This window comes from Neolamprologus multifasciatus, unplaced genomic scaffold, assembly GCF_963576455.1.
Source record: "Neolamprologus multifasciatus unplaced genomic scaffold, fNeoMul1.2 scaffold_19, whole genome shotgun sequence".
NCBI lineage: Eukaryota > Metazoa > Chordata > Actinopteri > Cichliformes > Cichlidae > Neolamprologus > Neolamprologus multifasciatus.
Window position 1 is genome coordinate 55,834 of NW_028181989.1, and position 26,667 is coordinate 82,500.

Here is a 26,667-nt window from a genome sequence, read left to right on the forward strand (position 1 = left end):
GGAGGAAGGTTTCATTGAGATAACTACTTTTAACAGCTCGGGTAGAGAAACAGGTGAAAAACTTTCAAGAATGACAGGCCGAGCTTGAGTAGGAACGGACAATAAATAGGCTGATGGGAAATTTATTTTCTTACATTACTGATTTTTTTTCTAGCAAGAAAGAAAGAAAATTGTTACAGTCTTTATTTAAAGAAATGGGGGCAGCAGGTGGAGCAAGAATGATAATATCACTAACACGTTCTTCCCGGCAGCTGTCAGACTGATGGCAAAACTCAAACACTGAATACTCACACAACACTGGACACACCACAGTCAGACTGATGGCAAAACAAAACAAACAAAAAAAAAAAACACTTAAAATAACACCTCACCCAAATGTACAATGGGCAACACATTTGTGAAAATGTGCAATATTATGTGTGCAATACTAGGAAGTGTATTGCCAAGTTCTCCGTACATTTTTTGTTTGTATATAGTAAATACTATGACTGCTCCATTGCTTACTTTATTTCTATTTTTTATTTCTATATTCCTTTTTTTAGTTAATCAGAGAGCAGAGATCTGAGCAAGAGCAAATGCCAACAACTGAGCGAGAGGGCTGTTATTGTGTGTCTATATGGATTATAGCAAATACTGAGATACATTTCTTGAATGCAGCAATGAATTTTGTTCGCTCAAATTAGGCTTTTCTTCGCTGAAAATAATTTTCTCCTCAAAATGCAACATTTACTTTTGCAATTTTTTTTTTACGTGCGCCCAGAATAGAGGCACAAAAATAACGCCATAATTCAGACCAATGAGCTCCTTACCAAAGACTGTCCAGATAACCTGAAATATTATCTGGATGAGCTATTACAGTGGAGCCTGCACCAGTCAGTGGAGCTGCAGCCAGATGTATACAGCTGTTTCACTTAGTGAGATTTAATATTTATTCACATTTTTATAAAATTAAGTTTAATCAATAGATTAAAACACAATTTTATACTTTTCTTAGGACTGAGATTGGTTTTCGTTTTTTTTTTTAATCATAAAAGATATGTAATACTTTGCAACAGATTAATGGGACATCAGTGCAGAGGCTTCAGAACTTGCCTTAGAAACCTCTGCTCTAAAATATTTCTTCAAGATTAAATAATCCCGCGACGGTTGTCAATATTTCTGCACAGCAAACAATATCTGTTGATAAATAATTCGGGAAACTTCATTTTTCAAATTCCAAACAATACGGTTGAAAACAGCTTTTCTGTCGCTGCCACAGTGTATCTCAGTTTAATTCAGTAAAATCAGGTGTGTATCAAAATGACCAATCACATTAGGACCCTGCCGCCAGTCAAAAGTCAAAGTGTTTGCGCGTGTTATGCGCGAGGTATTTAATTGTGCCAGTGAAATTAAATTATTTGCTGGAATTAGTTTTATTTTTTTCTCGCGCGGGACTTATGATATAAAGATAATTCCATACTCTTTGACCGGGACATTTCTCTGATCTGTGAACAGCAGAAAGACTACACTACAATAAACTGATGATGAATTATATCATAGCTGCTAACTTGATATCATTCATGAGGGATACATTTGACATATTTTTCACGTATTATAGACCAACAAGTAATTTATAGCAGCTTAAATACCGGAAACCAGTTTTTGGCACAACACCGGACATCTTCGCAGGCCAGCTGCTGTCTGCTCTCACTGATTTCACCTTTGTGTCCTATAAGGGGTTGGCTCAGAATGGGGCGCGGCTAAAGAGTAAGGGCTGAAAAACAAGTTTTTAAACTTGGCTGCAGTCCACAGAGGCTGTTCGAAGGAGGTCCGCGCCCTCCTTCGAACATAAAATCCCGGAGTTTGTATGCAGTCAGACTGAGCTCATGGATTTATTCCACCTGTCGGACTGCTTTTGGACACTGTCGCTCCATTAAACACCAGACTGCCTAAACTCTATTTTTTTCGCTTTCTTCTTCACCTCAGTGGGTGAGTATCTTGGTTCAGCGCAATCAACCTATTTTATTCGTTTAAACCAAAGTTAAGTTCTATCTAAGCTAGTCAGATGTGTGTATCATTCAGTAGCGGTTTTTGATACGGGCGACACGGGCGGGTGCCCTGGGCGTCACGGGCATCGGCAAAAAAACCCCCCAAAAATTACTTGTATTCATGCTGCCCCGACATGATGCCATAGCCACCGATCGGTTTTCTATCGCCCATTTGCTGGGTGTAAGGGCGCCCTCCGTTTGCGAGGTGCGCCTGCTGCTTGTGGCACAGGGAGGAGAGGGCGGGGCGGCGGGGGATTCTCTGGCTGACTGAAGCAGCGTCTAGTAACCAACTCGCAAAATAAAACCAAATAAAAACAAACCAACAAACACGAGACATTGTGATACAGACTTATAATTTGCACCGATGTTTTTTCGAAATTCTATATGCGAAAAGTGAGCGCGAGAGCTCTCGGTGCGCCTGCTCGCTGCTGAAGTCAAAGTAAACTTTATTGTCATCTCCGCTACATACAGTCCAGTATGTAGAGAGAGGAGACGACGAGGCTCCAGTTACAACAGTGCAAGTAAACAAACAATAAATGTAAGAAGAGTAAGAAAATAAATGTACACTTTGGGACTCGGGGTAAAGGGATCAATAACAATTTAAAATTTATAATTTACAGTTTGATGATTTAAGTCTCACACACAATCTGTCAAAGGGAATCTGTGAACTAAGGTGCAGGTCTATGAGGTTATGTTGTGGTGATCCTCGGGTTGGGGGATGGGTATTCATACTGGAGTGCAAAATTAAAACCAATGGAAAATGGACAAGAAAATTTGAAAGCCATCAGGTGCTCAGTTTAGAGAAATGAGCAAAAGATGCAGGTAAGCAGATGTGTGATTGGATAATGGCAGGTCATCCTGAAACAATCAGAATCAGAATACTTTATTAATCCCTAAGGAAATGATGTGGGTTACAGTTGCTCCAAGAAGAAATGGTAAAAATAGTAACAGTAACAGACTAAACTCCAAACAATACATTATATATATATACAGATCACTCAATTATAAATATCAAGGATTAACAGAGGGGATTATGAATAAATATCAAGAAAATTGAGGCTAGGACCGCCACTGGTATCATTCATGGATTCAGGTTTTGGCCAGTCACCAGCACACAGCAACTTTTGTTGATTGATCGTTAAGTGTGTTCTTCTTGGTGATTCTCACTGTATGAAAATGACGCAGAGACGTCAATTGTAGGTCAGTTTCCTCATGTATACTCGCGTACTCGGTAAAATTAAGTTCTGAATAACCTTAGAGAAAGAAGCGATGATGTTTATACTCTGTAGGTTATAGACCCGCAGTGCATAGTAAGCGAACTGCAAAACAACACCCAAAATCATGAAACATTACTTTGTTTTGATGTTTCTGTTTAAACGTCTCTGTTGTCCACGGCGGCATCATGGTGCTCGCACCCATGCTGCCCCGACATCACACCAGTGCATTTTTGTGATTGGATAGGCACCGATTGGTTTTCTATTGCCCATTTACGGGGAAAAAATGGGCAATAGGAGGGAAGAGAGGGGCTGGGGTGTCTTTGGTGGTCTGGAGCGGCATCTAATGACCAGCTAGCAAAATAAAACAAACTAACAAACACAAAAACACCAGACTTGACCATATAGACTTATAATTTTCACCGATGTGTTTTCTAAAATCTATCACACACATAGGCAAAGAGTGAGCGCGAGAGCCCTCGGCGTGCCTGCTTGCTGCAGCTGTGCGGAAGTCTCACACACAAGCTGTAGAAAGGTTTATCTCTGTCTCCCTCTACCGTAGTGAGCAATTTAGCAAATTTAAATAAGTAGTTCGCCTGCAACCATGTATTGTATATTTGTTGTTTATTGCAAAGTAGGATATTTTAGACCAGAGACCTGCATTGATTCAATCTCAATAAAATGGCAATAGTATGATGATTAACATCTTTATATTTCAACAATAATTAACTCATGATTGACACCTAAAATCTTTACAGTGTCCTTCCACTGTCCTGTTATATTTTAGGGAGCAAACAGAGCAAACTCTCATCTTGTCTTTTTTTTTTTAGTTAGCACATACCTTAAACACTTCAAGCTGTAAGCTAATGATAGTTATATAAGAGCAGATGCATGCTGGTGCAATAAGCTGAACGTTTTACGTCCAATAGATGCATGATCTGATTAGTCGACTAATCGCAAAAATAATTGGTAACTAGTCGACTATCAAAATAATCATTTGTGGCAGTCCTAATCCAGAGCACCCCACCCAACCCCCACACCTTTCTCGCCTCCATTACTACTATCTGCCTACTCATATATGCCTGTCTAGAACCGGCCCAGTATTTACTTCTTAGACAACTTAAAACTTTAATAACCTTACAATGAAACAGTCTCAGATTTAATTATTCTGAAACTAAGTTTAGGCTTCCCATAACTTTGTATTGCATCTTATATTAATGATATAATCAAAATGAAATGTATTCATTCTTCAGCCACAAGTGCAGTCACAAACAACACATTTGTTTTGCATTCAAACACAGAAGCTTGGTATGTTGTGACATTTTAAGGATGGCTTGTTTCCAGTCCAGGTATTACTGCCTTAATGACTGTCATGGATTTAGGCAATTCAAAGTACTACACTGAAGTACAGTGGTAGTGGATGTGGGTTGGAGATGCAATGACCCTGAAGTCATATTCTTTAGAACACCAACTTATTTGTTTTCTTAAAACATGTTTTCTGCACTTGTTATATAACAGACCATGATTTAGTCAAGCTCAGACTCCCTCCCCACCTAAGAGGTGACATTCATTGTCCTACTTGTTAGTCTGGATAACTCTGACCACCACCCAACGCTCAATAATGTCACGAAATCATATTTTTAAAAAGGGCTTTGCAAACATGGTCAATAACTTTTCATTCTGATGATCTGCAGAATAATTTGGGCACAAAACAAATTTCACTGTTCAAAAACTTGCAGAATTCACTATATACTGAGCAGACAATGTGGACCATTTAAACTAAGTTTCTGGGATATAACCTTTCAAGAAATGCAGACAAAACTGACATTTTTTGTATTTACTTACATAGCATGTCTTGTAGAATTAACTGGAGTCATCAGCAACAGCATAGAGCAGTCATATCTCAAGTCTAATAACAGAAGACAGGAAAAGATCAGTAAAGAAAACTTCCCCAAACATCTGTGAAGGTTCTCAGTCATCCAGGTCATCGTAGTCTAAGGAGCTTGCAAAGAAAGGCGTCTGGACTTCTTTATGTTGCTTGAAGACATTTCACCTCTCATCCAAGAAGCTTCTTCAGTTCTAGGGTCAAATGGTGGAGAGTCCCAGATTTAAGCCCTATGGAAGTTTCCCCTCAAGAGGGACACTGACACGGACTATTGATCCTCTACCTAATCACGTGAGCCAAGGTGTGAAAACGCGTGTAGGTCACATGATAGGGTGGGACTAGGTTTCACAATGAGTTAACCCGAAACCTTGGCTGAATGTGACCTAAAAAGCCAACAAATTATTTAGAAGCTGTTTTGATCCTTAATGGCTCTTAATGGCAGCAAATGAGTCTCAGTTGACTGCCCCTTACTCATACAGTAACTCCTCCGTCTGTTACACTATCCCTTTCGTTTCACTGTCTCTCGCCATGACTCCATCTGTGATCAAGTTTTCTAGAATTAGTAGAATTAAATATAGACTTCCAAGTTGAGAAACCTAGTCGTGGCAGATTAAACCCAAGTTTACTACATGTTTGTGGCAACATTAAAAGATTATATACATGTTTTCCTAGATATAAATATTGGGACCACAGACAGATTGGTTACTGCATTAGATGGCCCTAAAGGCCTTCATTAGGGGTGAATTCTTGGGATAAGATAAGATAAGATGACCTTTATTAGTCCCACAGGTGGGAAATTTGTTTCGTTAAAGCAAAAGTACAAAGTTATGTAGCAGAAATTAGAAAACACTGGAATGCAATAAAATTAAATACTATATAGAATACAATAGAATAAAACAGAATACAAGTGCTATATACAACTGAGTAAGAAAATAGAAAAGTACAACTTTGTCACAAAAAGAATTGCACCTACAGCAGCTTTAATGCACATGTGTGGGTTTGATCAGCTGCAAAAGTCTTTGTTGTGGAGTCTGACAGCAGTGGGGAGGAAAGACCTGTGAAATCTCTCCGAAATCAAATCGCCACCACAGAGCCATAGGTCTTCAGGAGTGGGCCCTTCACTCCAAAAGACCTGGATGTAGTTCCAAGAAGACAAAAGAAAGTAAAGGAAGAAAAATACAGACATTGGAAAAACAAGTGGCAGAAAATTACTAATATGTCTGTGAAGGTTCTCTGTCATCCAGGTCATCGTAGTTTAAGGAGCTTGGAAAGAAAAGCGTCTGGACTTCTTTGAGTTGCTTGAAGACCCTTAGAACTGAAGAAGCTTCTCGGATGAGAGGTGAAACGTCTTCAAGCAACTCAAAGAAGTCCAGAAGCTTTTCTTTCCAAGCTCCTTAGACAGAGGTTGTTTGGTTTCCCCGATGTATAAATCCTGGCAATCCTCCTGGCACTTAACAGCTAATGTTACTCTGTTTGTGTCGGGGGACCCGATCCTTGGGTTGGACAAATTTTTGGCGCAGCGTGTTTTGGGGTTTAAAAGCCACAGAGACCAGGTATTTGGAAAAAATATTTCTCAGTTGCTCCGATACTCCTGACACGTACAGGATCGCTACGGGTTTTCGCTTAGGCAGTGGTTGTCCTTCTCTCCTGGATCGGCCGGAGCTTTCTTTAGGAGCGTTCCCAGGTTTGACAAAAGTCCAGCTGGGATAACCACATTTAGACAGGGCCTTCTTGATGTGATGTTCTTCTGCTTCCCTGGCCGCTGTCTCTGTGGGGATGGTGTTCGCTCTATGTCGTAGTGTCCTGATGACATGCTCCAGTGGATGATGAGAGTCAAAACCTTAAATACTGATCTGTTTGTGTAGGTTTACGGTACACGTCAGCTTTTAGATGTCCCCCATTACTGATGGAAATCTCACAGTCTAAGAAGGCTAACCTGCCACTTTTCATATCCTCCCTGGTGAATTTGATGTGTCGGTCCACCGAGTTAATGTGATCCGTGAATTGTGGTATGTCCTCAGATTTGATTTTCACCCAGGTGTCACCCACATACCTGAACCAATGGCTTGGTGGTGTTCCAGGGTAGGATAGCAAAGCTCTCTTTTCTACTTCTTCCATGTACAAATTGGCCACAATGGGTAAAACTGGGGAGCCCATGGCACACCCATGTTTCTGCCTGTAGGACTGACCCTTGTATGTGAAATGGGTGGAATGAAGACAAAGTTCCAAAAGCAAACACACTTGGTCGATGCTGAGAGTGGTCCTATTGCTGAGGTTGGGGTCATCCTGTAATCTCTTACGGACTACCTCCAACGCTTCCGTGACTGGGATGCAAGTGAAGAGAGATGAAACGTCGTACGAGACCATGGTTTCATCTGCCTCCATAATGACATCTCTCACCTTCTAAACAAAATCCAGGGTGTTCTGGATGTGGTGTTCAGAGCTGCCTACCAGCGGGTTGAGGATTGAAGCCAGGAACTTGGAGATGTTATAGGTGACCGAATTGATCATACACACAATCGGTATTAAAGGTGCACCCTGTTTATGCATCTTTGGTAAACCATACAGACTTCGTGTAGATTTCCCTGGGTATAGCCTGTGGTATGAGGACCGGTCGATAGCATTGTCTTGTTCTAACTGCCTCAGACAGTCTATCACCCTCTTCCTGTAGCCCCTCCCTGGGTCTCGTTTCAGGGGCTCATAAGTATTTTTGTTACTGAGCAGTGACAAAATTTTCTCACGATAGTCTTTCTGGTTTAGCAAAACTGTGCACCTACCCTTGTCTGCCGGAAGGATGATGATGATGTTGTCATTACTTAGGCTACATTCACACTGCAGGTGTTAATGCTCAATTCCAATTTTTTGATCAAATCTGATTTTTTTGTCTGCTCGTTCACACTACAAATAAAATGTGACAGCAAATGCGCTCTAGTGTGAACGCTCCAAGCGGCCCGCATGCGTAAAAGAAGACGTCACGCACAACGCGCTCTGTTTGTTTGACTGATGTCCCTTAATATAAAGACTTTGGACTTTGTTTCCCAATATTTGCTTTAAGTTATTTTGTTATTTACATAATAATGTAGATAACCTAATAATGGTCCTTATTGCTGTTTTAGAGGAGCGGTGCTTCAAAGGATAGCTGCAGATTTCTGTCAGAATCTGCAGATTATACAGTATAAATAAAATGTTCACGTTCCTCCAACGTTGTCTTCCCAACAGTTTCACTGACATCTACAAAGGATGGCCAGGAAGCGTTCGCGATGTCTTCTCGGGCGCTTCTCCGGCGCCGATAATTGGCGTATGTCTTGTGTCAGTGACGTAAAAGACGGATTTAATGTGACATGACCATTCAAACAGCAGATTTCTAAAACATCGGATATGTATCGGATTCAGTACCACATATGAAAGTGACCCAGATCGGATTTGAAAATATCGGATTTGTGCCGTTCACACTGTCACACCATGATCGGATATGGGTCGCATAGGGTCAAAAAAAATCGGATTTGATGCGCTTTCGCCTGCAGTGTGAACGTAGCCTAAGTGATGTGAGTGTCTTTCTCTCCTCCATGGTGATGTTGGATGCTGGAGGCTTTGCATTGCTGAGATAGGCCGTAACTTTCGTCTGCAGTTGCTCTGCTTCCACTTCTGCAATACTGTTGTTTCGAATTGCTGTTTCTGTGGCTGTGATCATTTCCACTAGTGTGATTTGTCTCGGCGTCACAGCAAAATTCAACCCTTTTGCAAGGATGTTTTTCTCTGTTCGGGTGAGCTGTCGGCCAGACAAATTCTTCACCCACTTGTCCACATCCTCGGTGTCGCATCCTTCTCTTTTCTGGCCGTTGAGGACACTCTCCGTATTTTGCTGTGGTTTCCGACGTACAAGTAAGTCAAACTTCCTTTGTTGCCTGGTCTTAGACTTTTTGTGCTGTGCTAGGCGAGCCTTCCTAGTGAAGTCAAACACCTTTTTAAGAGTACTCCCATACAGAAGCATCTTAACCTCCTAAGACCCGAACTCTTCCATGGCATGCATATTTAATTTCTCTTTGATATTTGGGCATATTGGAGCCCGATGAATATAAAAAACAAAGAATTACCAGATTTTTTTTTTTTTACCTTATATTTGTTTTTAAGAAAATTAAGAGCCACATATGAGGATATTCGTTTAAAATTTTGATAGAACAGTAGCAGTATAATGTCCTCGTAAGTGGATATCGGGCCCTTGTAGAGCAAAATTGAGTATCTTGATCTAAATAACCCAAAATGTGATGTCCACATATGTGGATGCCAGGTCCTAGGAGGTTAAGTCTCTCTCTGATCCACTCCTCTTGAGATTTTAGCATGTCGATGGTAAAATTTGTTTGCCTCACCCATTCATTAAGCAGCTGGTGCTGTACCTTCTGGAGAATTTTTGTTGCCTGGAAGCCTTTAACTGAAGAGCTTATTTGCAGGCTTTTAGGAGTAATCCTGTTTTGTCTGCATCTGAGGCTGAATCTCAGGTGCTTCCTGTAATCCGTCATCTTATGTGCTGTTTAATCTTATGAGCAAACAGCACATAATCCTATTTAGGCAGTCCTTGCCAAAGTGGATTAAAACATCTTGATGCATTGTCAATCATCCAGGTAAGTAAATCTCAGAGATGGTCTTAGTCATGGTTTCAGTCAGTATGCAAATCTGCTGTTTATAAGATTGGGGAAACCTGCAGTCAGCTGAGACTGAAGAAGTCACTTGGAAACACTTCTCCCACTGAAAACGCTATGTCCAGATGAACAGAATCATCTTTTGGATGCTATGGAAAGAATCTCGGACTCAAACCCTGTAAATCTGGAGGGAGAGAATGATTGAAAGTGTGGTATGTGAGAAAATGCTGGGAAGATTGAACAAAACAGAGACTAACACAACAATGGAACAGGTTTTGTTTGTATGTGTCTCTGACATCATTCTTGAGGAACGTAAAAGGTAACCTATCGCAGTACTCAGGAATGCATCAGGTTATGGATGAATCCAATAGTTTGATGCTCCCGGCGTTAACACACGTTCCAGGCATATATTCTAGCCCTAAACCCAACCTTAATCCTAACCATTACCAAACCATTTCGCAAACATTTCCCCGTCGTGGGATCAATAAAGTCTTATCTCATCTTATCTTACCTTATCCCTAACTCTAACAATAACCATATCCCTAGGGGTGGGCGATATAAATGATATACGATAGAAACGATATAAATTTGCCCAACGATAGAAATTTTGATACCGCTCTACCGCGACAGTGCATGTTGATGATGTCATCAAGCTGCGCCTGTTTTGGTCGAAAGCATTGCAGCGGCTGCAAACAACATCATCTGCAAATTATGCCGACAGTCATAACAAAGAGATGAAGCACTTTTGAAATATGGGGAAAGCCAAAAACTGCGCTTCCTCCACTTCCGTAACATTGATTCATTAATGTTGAATTCTCTGCAGCTGCTCTGTTCCCATGTTGTTGCAGTATATTAATGACTAACCTTGTATTGTGGATGAATGATCTGAGTTGTTCTCCTGACTGAAATTTGCCTCGTGTATAGCATCCTGCTATGCGATTGCATTTGTCCCTGACCACCAGAATCCCTCACGTTAACTTCGAGTGGAAAAAAAGTTGTTGTTCATCCGCCTGCTTCACTGCGCTAATGTTATGCTGACATAGCTGTGTTGCTAGCAATCACGTAACACAACAATATATACCAGGTAGTCCTACTTAAGTAACCCTACAAACATCACTGCTGTTTAGTTTTCTGTCTTCATTTATGTTGAAAGTGGTAGCAGAGCTGTACGTTTGAATTAGTTTCAAAAATCTCTGTCAGAACATGGTATGAAATGTTTAGGTGGAAACTAGCGAGCTAACTTTCTGTTAACTTCTAACTCCGTTAAATTTAATAAATTCTGTTTTCATGGATGCATGGATATTAAACTTAATTGTTACAAATGGTAAAGCAGCAACGCTGATGATTTTATTAAAGATGAAAGAATTTAGACCGTTTTTAACTCTCAGTGATGCTGCAGTGTTCGTTTGACTTTGGGACCTGAAGTGGACGGAGTTTTGGACCCAGATTACTCTGCAAAGCTCCTCACTACGGCAGCCGTAATGCTCTGACAATCCATCAAGCAGTGAGCTTACCAAAGTTGTACTAAAACATTTTTAACAGATTTCTGCAGCCAAAATCAGTTCGAGGTCAGTAAGCACAACCAGAATTCATAAGGCACACTCTCGATTTTTGAGAAAATTAAAGGATTTTAAGTCCTTATAGTGTGGAAAATACGTTAACAGAAGAAAAGAATATATCGCGATATATATGGTTACCGCATGTGCTTCAAATTATACTGCGATATGGATTTTAGGCCGTATCGCCCAGCCCTACATATCCCTATCCTTATCCACAACTTTGATCACGTTACAGTGTTTTGTAAAGCAATTCATGTCAAATAAACATACATGTGTAGATTGATTCCAAACAGTTGTCATGTTTCCTAAATTTTCCAAACTTCTGACATAGGGACGTGTTTGGTGGCCGAGTGTAACATACCGAAGATTTGTCACCTAGCGTAAAATGTTACACTTTGGGAGTGACAACTGTTGAATGTCTTGTACGTGAAACGGTTAATTTAGAATCACTATTTTTTTTGTTAACGTCTCACGGAGTTGATTTGTGTTAATGCGTCTACTTCCTTAAATGTTTAAGAATAATAAAAACTTTAATTCTAAAAGAAGAATCGCACCAGTGCTAGCAAAATCCTCTTGGTCCTGCTGCACGCAGGGTTCCTCCACGTATTCCCCCCAAAAAACGTGAGCACAACAAATATGCGGACTGATCGATGAAAGGGAGGAGGAAAGCAGTAACATGGCATTTTCAAACCATATTGTTTTGTCCTTCCGACTGCCTTTTCTCTCTTTCTCTGCAAAATCATTCGATAATGAAGTTTTTAAAAAGAGATCTTTTCATATAGTTTTATTTAAAATTTTGAGGGCATTTCTCTGACCTAAGATGCAGTCTCTCAGTCTAGTTCTTTGTTTCTGTCTACAAACAACAACAGCAAAAAAAAAAAAAAGGAAATAAAAAATTAACAAATTAAAAATGTTAGATGTACTTATATTGGCACCTGGGTGTTTTATCAGGGGTGGATCTAGAGAAACTTTCTTAGGGTGGCAAAGAAATCAAATGGGGCAGCAAAATCAAAACATTTTTTTGTTTTGTTTTGTTTTTTTCAAACACATATGCAGGTGGTTTATATATGGTTAAATTAATTCAAATGCTGTAAGTATACATGTTTTTCATATAAATATAGTCTTAACTTAATTATCGCCTGTTGCCCACACAATTAAACACTTTAGTTACATGAAACATGTGAGTTTTGATTTTATGTACTGTATAGACTGTATAATGAATAAACATGTAGCCCAATAAGTATAAAATCCAGAAAGCTACACAACATGGGGCGGTTCATTTCCAAACACAAGTGTAACTTAAGTTTCACACTGTTTATTGTTAGAAAACAATCACATTGTTACATGCTTAAATTACACAAAATGTCAGAAATCTGCACTGTCATGAACAAAAATTTAAACCTAATTTTTCATGATTTGTTAGATTCACCCACTGAGGTCTGAAATACAATCGTCCATTTATGACTCCTTTTGAGTTTACGTTTGTATTTCTCCCTCAAATTGTTGACTTTTATTATTTTTCCCTTGCCTTGTTTGGTATCATTCTTTTCAACATAAATGAATTTAGTTGTTTTTTCACTGACATACTGCATTACTATTACTGATCTGAAATCACACAAATCCCTAAAAGCTCTCTCTCTCTCACACACACGCACGGTCGCTCGCTCTGTCTCGCTGCCGTTACCTTCACTCCCCAAACTTTCCCCTCCCCTTCTAAACAACCAAATCCCACGTGTTGCGTTTTTCTTTTCTTTTTCTTTTTTTTTTAAATTGGTGGACATGGTACATGTTTCTTTACTGTTTTTGTACAAAAAAACACACACAAAAACGTGACAACAGTATTTAGAAAAAAGTATATATATATATATATATATATATATACATACATATATAGGTCCCTCATCCTATTCATGTAGCCCCTTCCGCCAGGGTTACTGAGTCTGGCAGCCCAAATGAACCAGCTGCTAGTTAACGAGGGACACCCAGAATGGCTAACCGAAGGTCGGACGGTCCTGATCCCCAAGGACCCCAAGAAGGGACCAATCCCCTCCAACTACCGACCAATAACCTGCCTCAGTACTACATGGAAGCCCCTGTCAGGCATCATATCGGCTAAGATGAACAGGCACATGGGTCAATACATGAGCGGGACACAGAAAGGAATTGGCAAGAATACCAGAGGTGCGAAACACCAGCTACTGGTAGACAGAACAGTCAGCCGAGACTGCAAGACCAGACTAACCAACCTGTGCACTGCCTGGATTGATTACAAGAAGGCCTATGACTCAATGCCCCACAGCTGGATACTGGAATGCCTAGAATTGTACAAGATCAATGGGACCCTAAGAGCCTTCATCAGGAACTCAATGGGGATGTGGCGTACAACACTAGAGGCCAACTCCAAGCCCATAGCACAAGTCACCATCAAGTGTGGGATCTACCAAGGAGATGCTCTGTCCCCACTGCTGTTCTGCATAGGCCTGAACCCCCTCAGTGAGATCATTAACAAGACTGGCTACGGATACCGACTACGGAACGGAGCAGTTGTCAGCCACCTCCTGTACATGGATGACATCAAGCTGTATGCCAAGAGTGAACGAGACATCGATTCACTGATCCACACTACCAGGCTATACAGCAATGACATCGGAATGTCGTTCGGGCTGGAGAAGTGTAGTCGGATGGTAACAAAGAGAGGGAAGGTAGTCAGAACTGAGGGGATTGAACTACCAGAAGGCAACATTGCAGACATAGAGGACAGTTACAAGTACCTGGGGATCCCGCAGGCGAATGGGAACCATGAAGAGGCCGCTAGGAAAGCTGCAACCACCAAGTACCTGCAGAGGGTCAGGCAAGTCCTGAGGAGTCAGTTGAACGGTAAGAACAAGATCCGGGCCATCAACACGTACGCCCTGCCGTACCTGAAGGCATGCCGGCTCGGACGTCGCCCGGATCAACAAGGTCCGCGTCAGGTGTTGAGGAACCAGGGCACCCTGACGAGAAGTGGGCTACTGGAACAAGAAGGCATCGGTGGGCAAGAGACGAAAACAGGGCGTTGTTGGAATGCTACTACGCAAGTAACCCCGGCGGAAGGGGCTACATGAATAGGATGAGGGACCTATGGATTCTTCGATACCCAACATCCACAATGACGGCGAAACAACTAGTAGCTCAGTGTTCCAACATTCGAAAGAAGGGACTGCTGTCACAGCTAGAGATTGACGAGGTACAACATAAATGCTACGGCAAGGAGGAGTCAGGACGCCAGGTCAGGGGGGAGATATCATCACCCCCACCCAAGATTGGGTACATAGCCCCAAGTGCGACAGGAGAAGGATCGTTGTGTGCGAGAGGAACTGACCTGAAAGATAGGATCATGGCCAAGATTGAAACCTGGACCCCCCGTTGCCGGTTACCAAGATTAGGTGAAGTACCCTCAGAAGGTCTGCTAGATGATGTTAATACAGCACTACGGACGATACCTACAGCCACGATTACCGACACTAACAAGCTGATCTACAATACGGCAGCAGTGATCAGTGAGATACTTGGCTACAAGTTGAACAGCCACAAGGCTGTTCAACTTGTATGTGTGTGTATATGCGTGTGTGTGTGTATATCTCATAACTCTGGATTTACTGGCCTGTAATAAAAATTTAAAAACGTTGAAGTCCGAACTTTCAACATGGGCTGAAATAGAGACTCAGCGTGCTATGTCAGCTTAAATCCATCATGTGATTTGGAGGTGCAGCGTGTCCGTGGACCACAGAGGGTTAATAAAACTCACCTTCCTTCCATTTCCAGAGTGTAACAACCAATCACCTGTGTGAAATCTGAAATTCCCCTAGTGTTCCATTCCAGATCTGCCCCTGTGTTTTATAACACTGTAAGTCCAACAGTAATATAAACTGTCAGGTAATGAAGTAAAATACAACATATAGTGAAGCACAATAGAGAGAAGCATAAAGGGGAAGCCAAAAGCTCAAGTAAAGCAGCTATCTGAGTTGTATCCTGTTGAAATACAGTATAGAGCAAAATTTCAATTTTACTTAGTTTGTTTTAGCTGCCTTAAATTGGAAAAATTAAGTTGATTGCATTTCAGTCTATTTGATATTTTTAATTTAACACAATAGTAGGTTGTGATTGAATTAATTTTAGGTTTTGAAGTGCATAACATGAAATAGAAATTTTCTGAAATCATCATCATGAATTTCATGATTTTTACTAGAATAACTATATAATCTTTCAGGCTTTATGGATGAAAAATGTTTTGCTAATTAAAATTTATTAATTAGTCATTATTAATGATGACAGTGATCATTTTGTTAAATTTCTTGTTTGTTTTTTTTCTGTAGATATCTTCAGGAACCATGGCTCATAAATCAGAAATTCCTCTTCATGGATCTACACTCAATATTGTGAAACAATGTGGACCTGCTCTGTGTGATATCCTTGATATCAAATTTGGATGTGTGGCCACCTTAGGATTTAGAGGCTTGGATTTAGAGAGTGATATGACCTCTAGACAGCAGAAAAGGCAGACTGTTGCACCAGAGAGGAGGTTTTCTGTCAAACTGCCTTCAGGTGTTACAGTGTCTGTGTGGAAGGCTGATCTCACCAGTTTCAGAGTGGATGCTGTCGTCAATGCTGCGAACTCCCATCTTCAGCATGGTGGTGGCCTTGCTCGGGCTTTGTGTACAGCTGGTGGTCCTGAAATCCAAATGGAGAGTGACAATTACACCAAAAAATATGGTCCCTTACAAACAGGAGACGCAACTGTCACAAATGCTGGGTCGCTGCCATGCAAGAAGATAATTCATGTTGTTGGTCCACAACTGCCATATAACCCCAGTGTTTTTGAAGTTTCACGTGCTGAACCACTGTTGAAGAAGGCTATCAAGAGCATTCTTCACAGGCTTCAGGAACATCATCTGGACACTGTTGCCGTCCCTGCTATAAGCTCTGGGTTGTTTAACTACCCCTTGCGAGATTGTGCAAACACCATTGTATTAACTGTCAAAAAATACTGCGAATATTCTTCTCGAGGAAGCCCTCCTAAGGAGATCTTGTTTGTGAACCACGATGAGCCAACGGTCAGAGAAATGGAGAGAGCCTGCTGTCAAATCCTAGCCCCGAAACAATACAACCAATATAACCAGCACGTGTCAACCAACCTGGCATCAGGAAGCAACACCAGAAGTGCTGCTTCCACATCAAGTGTTACCATCCAGATTAGAAATGTCCGTTTGACATTGGAGAAGGATAGCATTGAGGATCAGGTGGTAATTATCTGTTTTCTTACTTCATTAATATTATTATGAATTTTTCCTGTTTGCAGCTCATTGTGTTCTTCATTTGATTTTCTATTTTTTGTGTAGTGAGCTCCAGTGGGGCACTTGGGTCTTTTGACTGATTCACGTAGTAATAAACTATAATGTATTCTTGTTTTCAAAAATTCTTTAAACTGTAATCATTTTGTCTCCTTTTAGACAGATGTCATTGTAAACACAACATCACCAACCCAAGAATTAAGTGTGGGTAACGTCTCTTTTGCTTTGCTGAAGAAAGCTGGAGTTGGAATGCAAGATGAAATCAAAAAGGCCACTCCAAAAAATAATATCTTCATCACAAAACCCTACAGGCTGGGTTGTAAAGAGGTGTATCACACTTGTTGTAAGGGCAAGGGGGAAAGAGAAGCAAGCCAGGTATATTATAAGTGATTTTTGTGATGATTTGTGATTTTTCTATGTTTAAGTCATTTTTTGCTGGTTTGTAGTTTGTTTTTGTCTGTTTGGGTGCCGACACAGTCTCTAAGGGGATGGGAGTTTTTCTCACATGGAATAGTCACTTTAGGCTATCCCAAATCAAAACATTAACACTACTTTGATCATTTTCTACATTGGATACCTTTTTTTTGTGTTGAGGGACAGCAATTTTCTCCCAAGGGTACTTTCTGAATTTGATTAGTAACCCTAAATTTAGCAAGTCCAAACCACTACACTAAATTCATAATGTTAAATAAATAAGACAAGGATCTTATGTTGAATGACAGTGTTTTCCCCAAACTTAATGTAGGCTATATAAACTGGAAACATTCTTCCAACAACCAAATGGTAAATGGCCTGTATTTGTATAGCGCTTTAGTTAGTCCCCAAGGACCCCAAAGAGCTTTACCCTACATTCAGTTATTCACCCATTCACACACACTTTCACACACATTCAGCCCTATTGCAGGATTATATCCTTATTGCAGGGTATATACATAATTTTTAGCAAGTTGCAGGCAGCAGTGTACTTTTAGGAGAGCAGTGCCTTTATCTTTGTAGCCCTGCACACATTTGTCTCAGGATACTGAATTCATCAAGACTTGACAGAAATTGTCCTTCACAGTTACTGCTAATGCTCAAGGTTAAAATATTTTTGACTTTCACATGTAACACTGTGTCGTTGACTTTAAAAAAAATAAATGAGCAACACTAGTATTTTTAAATAATTTGTTTTAATGGTTTTCTTTATCAACACTTCTGTTAAAACCTGTTGAATTTTCACAATCAGAATACTTTATTGATCCCTGGGTGAAATTATGTTTGTTCCAGTGCTCCAGTACAAACAGTAACAAAAACAGACTAAACAAGAAGTAAGAAATAGCACAATATATACAATATGTGCATACATATAAGCTTCTTATTGATATATATCTGAATAAGAAAGAAGAGCATGTGTTAAAAGGGTGTCGCTATTGCAGTGTTTACAGTGTGTTAGATGGAGGAGTTGTACAGAAAGATGGCCACAGGCAGGAATGTTTTCCTGTGTCACATTGAAATGGTCACGCCTGAGTCTAACTCTTCACTCAAACAGCGCAGTAAAAAACCTGACCACTTGGTTTTTAATGGGTGCTCGAAGTCCCGCGGGTACCACCCGAGCTAACTGGACGTTGCCAGGGGCAACCGTGCATCCACGATTACCAGTCGTTGCCACACGCTGAACACCTGCGCTCCTCGGAGTCCAACTCCGGCCCTAGGTTAAATTAAATTCATTTAAAAGCATCACTGTGGACTCCAAGTGCCATGCAGTTTATTATGTGATGCCCGACTCTAATTCTGCTAATCAATACAGGGATAAATCCATCCCTTAACCAAATACCTTAATCTAATATCTCTTTTCTTCCACCATTAATCACAATACATTTTCTCAACTATCCCCAAAACAAAATTATAATGGACATGTCACCTGAAATCTACTTAACAGATTTTATAATTTCGTTTAATTTCCACTACTGAGCCAATTTAACGGTAACAATCATCAGTTCGGTGGACAACTAATTTAGAATTCATCCAATTTGCACAATTTCCAACAGGCTTGCGCTTACCTATCAATCTTTTAGACCGGTCTGTTGTCCGCCTCATATCAGATCATACCTTAAGGTCCAAATTAGTCCCCTCAGCCGCACAAGAATCCAGGTCACTGGCACCAAATATGAAATTCCGGTTCTTTTTGATTCTTTATACGGCCAAAAACGGTCTTTTTACTTAATTTACTTTAATTAAATGATCTTTAATTTACATATCCGTGATATGGAGACCTGAAGACACAAACACATAACCCCAGGTCTGAAGCACAAACCGAAGCCTAGTTATATATACTCGCTCTCTACGTCACATCACACAAGTTTCGATCAAACACCCTACTTAGTTTCACTTTCTACTGCAGTTACCATGCTTCTGCAAAAGCATGCAGTTTCCTCTCAGCCTGGAACATAGTTTTACACTGAAGTCTGGGCCTCTCATAAAACACACTAATCAGCATTCAGATTATATATTTTATTTCCTAACACTTCAGTGGTGCTTTTGGTAATCTCAGTCTCTCACTGATTGTGCTCCTGTGGCTAGCCGGCACGTCATGGAGTGGGTGGGAGGAATTATCCAACATTGTCTTTATCTTGGACAGCATTCGCCTCTCTGACACCACCTTAAGAGAGTCCAGCTTCATCCCCACAACATTGCTGGCCTTACGAATCAGTTTATTGAGTCTGTTAGCATCAGCAATGCTCAATCTGCTCCCCCAGTATGCAACAGCATAGAGGACAGCACTGGCCACAACAGACCCGTAGAAAATCCTGAGCATTATCCAACAAATGTTGAAGGACCTCAGCCGCATCAAAAAATAGAGACGACTCTGGCCCTTCCTGTAAAGTGTTGTTGTGTTTTTAGCCCAGTCCAGTTTATTGTCAATGTATACTACGAGGTATATACATCCACAATGTCAACATTGACCCCCTATCATATTAGGTATTATATTATCATAGGTCATATTTCTCCCAAAATACAGACCATTTTGCAGGTTAAAAATTAACAGCTTTAATAGTCAAAGAAAAGAAACACATTGAAATACACCTGTATCTCTTTTCTGTCCACTTCTTAAATAATTCTAGTTCCTTTCCAAATTGGTCTTGGAGTGCTTATGGATGGCAGCTACGAGAGGGCGCAAGTCAATTGCCTTTCCTGCAATTGGAACTGGAGCCCTTGGGTTCACTAAAAAAGAAGTTGCACAGCTCATGTCAGATGCAGTGGTCAACTTTGCCCAACAATGTCCAGAGAAGATGGAAGTTTACTTTGTCATATTTCCTGCTGACTATGACACATTTCAGGTTGTATTTTTACAAAAAAATCTGTAAAATTTTCAACACATCGTTAAGCTGTAATGTTTTTAAATAAGCATGTTTAAAATATTTGTATATCTGCAAGGTGTAATGTGGTGTTACATTTACAGTAGTATGAAACATTCTTTGCAGTTGTTTGTTAGTTACAAGCTGCTTTGTGAATGCTCTCATACAAAGAAATATCTTTTTATGACCTTCTCTTTCCAGGTTTTTAAGGAAAAAATTGAATATCTCCAGCACAATGCCTCTCATTCCCACTTTAACCAAGGTGAAGCACTGCATGCCCTACATAGAGAGTGAAGAATCTGATGTTCAAACACACACACAGCTATATACTCTACGAGTCAGAAGTTTGGACACACCTTATCATTTGATGTTTTATTTAATTTTTATTGTAGATTCTCGCTGAAGGCATGAAAACTGTAAAGGAGCAAATATAATACTATGGTAAATTGACTGGTTCTTATATAGCGCTTTTCTACTCTTCTGAGCACTCAGAGCGCTTTACACAACTTGTGCGTTCACCCATTCACACCCATTCGCACAAGCACATTTTTCTAGGTGCTTTCTAAGTAACATTCACACACACTCATACTCCGATGGATGCATCGGAGATCTACCGATCAGTAGATGACCTGCTCTACCACCTGAGCTACAGCCACCCCCATATGTAGTGTACAAAAAAGTGTGACATAACTCAAAACACGTTTAATAGTTTAGATTCTTCAGAATAGCCCTGCTTTGATTATTGCTTTGCACACTCTTGGCCTTCTCTCCATGAGCTTCATTAGGTCGTCTCCTGAAATGGTTTTCCAATAATCTTGAAAGAGTTCCCAGAGATGCTGAGCACTTGTTGGTCCTTTTGCCTTCACTCTGTGCCCCATCTCATCCCAAACCATCTCACTTGGTTTTAAGTCAGGTGACTATGGAGGCCAGGTCATCTGGCACAACACTCCATCCCTCTCCTTATTGGTCAAACAGGTGTGTTTGGGGTCATTGTCCTGCTGAAAAATCAATGATGGTTCACCTTTTTTGCATCCCACAAAAACAAAGCAGGTGGAACAAAAGATCTAAAATTTGGACTCATCAGACCAAAGCACAGATTTCCACTGGTCTAATGTCCATTCCTTGTGTTTCTTGGCCCAAACAATAGTGATATGCGGATCGATCCTGAAATATCGATTCCTCCGATACCAATCATGTATGTTCTAGAATCGATTCTCACATTAAAATATCAAATTTTTTTCTTTTTAGTAATTTAGGGTAAATTTGTAGTTATTAACATTATGTTAACATTATGTTATTAACATTAACATTAACATAGTCATTAACAGGAACACAGTGGAAAGAAACTATATCATTCGGATTGTCTACATTCAAAGGAACTACTTCCTCTTCCGCCTTTCATAGTCATGTGTGAATAACAGCTGTATAAATGTCTCGCAGCCCCTTGGCGTGCGCATTCACAACAATGGCTGAGCGTAATTGGAGTCATATGTGGACGTATTTTACCTCCACAAACAGCTGAGACGTGGTTTGCGATACATGTGGCAAAAAAGTGAGGTGTTGTGGCCATAGTTGCCAACCTTGAGACCTCAGAATTAGGGAGACATTCAAAAAGGCTTTTGGGGGGTGATAAATAACTTTCACAGTGTTTATTTATTGGATAAAATACGTTAAATGTCACCGTTATTATTGGCCGGCCCGGAAACAGCGGGGGTGTCCAAATTCAGAGGCTGCTTCCACCTGAGGACCCGGCCTTTGCAGTCTAAAGAAAGCCGGGTATTACATCATGAGCTCCCTCGGCGGAGTGAAACTCTGCCGTCTGCTCCTTGCTATCTAAAATATAACCGGGCGCTGACTTAAACTCTCGATTCAATTCAATTCAATTCAATTTTATTTATATAGCGCCAAATCACAACAAAAGTCGCCTCAAGGCGCTTCATAGATACAGAGAAAAACCCAACAATCATATGACCCCCTACGAGCAAGCACTTTGGTGACAGTGGGAAGGAAAAACTCCCTTTTAACAGGAAGAAACCTCCAGCAGAACCAGGCTCAGGGAGGGGCGGGGCCATCTGCTGTGATTGGTTGGGGTGAGAGAAGGAAGACAGGATAAAGACATGCTGTGGAAGAGAGACAGAGGTTAATAACAGATATGATTCAATACAGAGAGGTCTGTTAATACATAATGAGCGAGAAAGGTGACTGGAAAGGAAAAACTCAATGCATCATGGGAATCCCCCGGCAGCCTACGTCTATTGCAGCATAACTAAGGGAGGATTCAGGGTCACCTGGTCCAGCCCTAACTATATGCTTTAGCAAAAAGGAAAGTTTGAAGCCTAATCTTGAAAGTAGAGATAGTTTCTGTCTCCTGAATCCAAACTGGAAGCTGGTTCCACAGAAGAGGGGCCTGAAAACTGAAGGCTCTGCCTCCCATTCTACTTTTAAATACTCTAGGAACAACAAGTAGGCCTGCAGAGCGAGAGCGAAGTGCTCTAATAGGGTGATATGGTACTACAAGGTCATTAAGATAAGATGGGGCCTAATTATTTAAGACCTTGTATGTGAGGAGCAGGATTTTGAATTCTGGAACAGGAAGCCAAAACAGGAGAAATCTGCTCTCTCTTTCTAGTCCCTGTCAGGACTCTTGCTGCAGCATTTTGGATTAGCTGAAGTGAGTGAGTTTTTTGGACATCCTGATAATAATGACTTGCAGTAGTCCAGCCTGGAAGTAATAAATGCATGAACTAGTTTTTCAGCGTCACTCTGAGACAGGATATTTCTAACTTTAGAGATGTTGCACAAATGGAAGAACGCAGTCTTACATATTTGTTTAATATGTGCGTTGAAGGACATGTCCTGGTCAAAAATGACTCCAAGGTTCCTCACAGTGTTACTGGAGGCCATCTCCTCGACCGTCTCACACTTCTGTTTTATCAGTTTTCTGTTTGATGTTTATTCAGCTGTGTGAAAACCCCAGAGGAAACCTCCCGAGGGATTAATAAAGTTGAATTTAATTTAATCTAATCTAATAACTTTAATCTCAGCCAAACCAACTTACTCACGAACAAATAAAATACTGAAGATGGGAGAGTTGGCATGTATGGTTGTGGCAACATCACCAACCTTGTCAAACACCTCAGTAAATCATATCACAGAATATCACGAGCATATGTTGAGGGGAACTGAAGAGGAGGAGAGGGACAGGTGCTGCTAGGGCGAGACAGACGTCTCTCACGGAGTCCTTTAGTGCTGCAGGCAGGCAACGTGTTCAAATAGGCACAACTTCAGTTTTTCTTATTTCTATATGATGAACTCTGCATTATTAAGTGATAAGAACAAGAAATCTGATATCCTGTAATCATTATGACGCTATAATTTGAGATACAATAAATAAATAAATTTTTATACAAAGTACCGGTATTGGATCAGTATCGTTGATACCATCCTGAATATTACTTGGTATCGGATTGGAAAGGAAATCAGTGGTATCGCACATCAGCAACTGAACAAATCTCTTCTTCTTGTTGCTTTTCCTTAGTCGTGGTTTCTTAGCAGCTATTTGACCATAAAGTCCTGATTCACACAGTCTCCTCTCAGCAGTTGATGTAGAGATGTGTCTGCTACTAGAGCTCTGTGTGGCATTTATCTGGGATCTAATCTGAGGTGCTGTTAACTTGTGATTTCTGAGGCTGATGGCTTGGATGAATTTATCCTCAGCAGCAGAGGAGACTTTTGCTCATCCTTTACTGCTGTGGTGCTCAGGTGAGCCAGTTTTGTTGCAGTGTTTAATGGTTTTAGCAATTTTCTGGACTGATTGACCTTCATTTCTTAATGTAATGATGGACTGTTGTTTCTCTTTACTTATAAATCATATTTTGACCTTCGACAAGAAAGCCTCATTTCTGCTGTTCAATACTGAAGATATTTAAATGTTTTAAAATTATGCCAAATTGTAAAATACTTAGCTGTGCCTCTAATCAAACCTCTGTAACTTTGCTTCACTTCAGCAGCACCAGGTAATGTTCATATCTTGATTCGTGGTTTTCTTCAGTTTTTGTTCTCCTGCTGAATATTTTTAAGGTTATCTGCTATAAAAAGCCAGGCCAGGAAAATCTCCTTCATGTTTTTTCTGTGTTTTATCCTCAGTTACTTTGACACAAAGGCATCTGCTGTGATGCTCACATGTCTGATGAAGTCTCACAGTGTCAGTACTGATGAATGATCAGAATTATAATATTTCTGTCTGAGTCAAAATTGAATCAAAACAAATCAGGGATCAAATCGAATCAGGACCTTGTGAATTGAATTGTTTATAGAAATCCGTGACAATACCCAGCCCTTGTCCCAGCCCCATTAAGAAGGTAATAAATTCCACAGATGAATCCTGACAATGGACACCTGTGAAGTAAAACCCATTTCAGGTGACTACATCATGAAGCTCATTGAAACAAGGCCAAGGGTTTGCAGTGCTGTCAACAAAGCAAGGATGGCTACTTTCAGGGATCTGAAATATAAGACTTATTTAGAGAGATTTGTCATTTTTTTCTTTGCTAAATAATTCTATATTTCTTGATTCATATATTTCATATCTTCAGTATGTATCTGCAATGTTGAAAGAAGTAAAATTAAAGAAAAAACATTGAATGAGAAGGTGTTTCCAAGCATGAGTGGTAGTGTATATACATGTATATGCATGATAGTTACCATTGTATTCGCTGTGTAACAGACGGTAACCTGTCCCTATGGATGGATAGATGGATGTGTAGCAATAGTGATCTTGAACTGTTTTTATCTTTCTGTCTTCTCCATCAGAATATGACAACAAAGAAGACACTCATTTCAACAGAGCATCATCTGCACAGATCAGCCTGACTGGCCCATCTGAAGAATCAATAAATGAGGCTAAACAATGGCTCACTGACCTCTTTACATCATCTCACACCATTAATATTTGCAACCAATTCATTCTACACCTTGGTGAGAAGGAATATCTTCAGCTTTCTCGTCTAACCACAAAGGGTGTTAAGTTTAAAGAATTTCTGACAAAGGGTCACGCATCCCTAACAGTAAATGGGAATTCATTTGAGGATGTTGTAATTGCTGCAATACAGTTGGAGGCTATGCTCTGCAATGTCCAGATTGAGTTTGTCAGAGAGGAGGACAACAAAATGTGCCTATTAGCTAATGAAGCACCTCTTGAAAGAGACAGAAAGACAAGGACAGTTGATGACACAAGCAAAGAGTTCAGAGACAGATGCTCTGCCTTCAAACACGAGGGGCTGATAATATTAAAGGTACAGTATAAATTTACTTGCTTTTTTATTTAGTAGATTTAATTACATCAAATCAAATCACTTTTATTGTCACATCACACGTGCAGGTACACTGGTACAGCACATTCGAGATAAATTATTGTGTACAAGTTTCACAAGCAACAGAGGTGTGCTAACCACTCCTTTTTTTCTTGCTTTTGGCTGTATGATGTCTGTGAGTGGATATCCTTAATATCATAATTACAGGCATGCATTCAAGTTGTGTGGGGCAGCCAATCAGAACACAGGTTTAAACTAAATAACAGCGTGGGGGCTTATTTTAGACAAGGGATAAGCTGAAGGGCTTCACCAATGTCCAGGAAAAGATAAATAAGGATTATTTGTAACTAAAGCAAAGCTACTCTAGTAGAGTCCAAGAATAAAAATATGAAGATGGAAATGGCATAACAAATCCCTGTATTGACTTCCCACAAACGGATTAAAAATAGATGTTCTCTTTCAACAAGCTGATGGGGCTTAGACTATTTTTTTTTTTGATTTTCAGTTTGTTTAAATAACCACACGAACATTTAATTTTTTAGGTGGAGCAAGTGGATAACCGGATATTGCAGGTGCTGTTTGATCTCAAGAAAAAACAGCTGGGGTGCTTCTCTTCTGAGACAATGTTTCAGCACATACCTGCACAATTCTGTGAGATGGTTAGCCAGATTGGATTCCACGCACAGTGTGCACCACCTGAAGGTATGACAATGTTTCTACTAACTGTATCAATTCTAATTCTCCAGGCTACATAATACCAAGCTTACTTATAATATAATTAAGAAATGTGAAAACAGCATTTATTTATCTTTCTCTCGCTCTAGACCCAGAATATGGAGAAGGCATATACTTTGCTAGGACAGTGAAGAAGGCCATGGAAGTTTGGAGGAGGCAAAAGGATGTGTATCTGTATTTTGTGGAAGCTGAGGTGTTGACAGGGAAGACCACTAGGGGTGAGCCAGGTCTCATTCTGCCACCTGCTGCAGGGACAGATCCTCAAGTTAGGTTTGACAGTGTGAGTGGAGGGCCTGACATCTCTGTCATATTAAGTGGTTATCAAGCCCTGCCCAGGTACATCATCACCTGTAAAAAGAAAACCAGCTGAATGGTATTCAAAATGAGCAGATTTACTCTTAGAAAGACATAACTGTTTGTATCAGTCATAGGCTCAATATAATCGATATTAGTTGCAAAATATGAAGGAATCGCTGGTCTTGAGCTTATTTCTCTCATAATGTACTGCTGCATTATGGCAGCAGCAAGTTCAGATCTTTTTCTTTAGGTTTAGGCTTTGTGGCATCTCATGACTCAATGCATTTAAATGTGATTAAAGCAGTAAATACTGCAATAAATATTTTTTTAAAAATT

The 26,667-nt window shown here is 40.3% G+C and overlaps 1 protein-coding gene across 1 annotated transcript in view; it reads left to right on the top strand.

Moving 5' to 3' along the window:
• Positions 1–1,814: 1,814 nt before the first annotated feature.
• Positions 1,815–26,667, top strand: part of LOC146490317 (protein mono-ADP-ribosyltransferase PARP9-like) — a 25,080-nt gene continuing 227 nt past the window's right edge. The window contains exons 1-8 of the mRNA XM_085153330.1: positions 1,815–1,968; positions 15,678–16,604; positions 16,812–17,027; positions 19,754–19,969; positions 20,189–20,249; positions 24,800–25,281; positions 25,842–26,001; positions 26,124–26,667. The exon at positions 26,124–26,667 is cut by the window's right edge and continues 227 nt beyond it. Of these exons, the coding sequence (XP_085009456.1) occupies positions 15,693–16,604; positions 16,812–17,027; positions 19,754–19,969; positions 20,189–20,249; positions 24,800–25,281; positions 25,842–26,001; positions 26,124–26,404 (2,328 nt within the window). The 5' untranslated portion in view covers positions 1,815–1,968; positions 15,678–15,692 and the 3' untranslated portion in view covers positions 26,405–26,667. The remainder of the gene's footprint in view (positions 1,969–15,677; positions 16,605–16,811; positions 17,028–19,753; positions 19,970–20,188; positions 20,250–24,799; positions 25,282–25,841; positions 26,002–26,123) is intronic.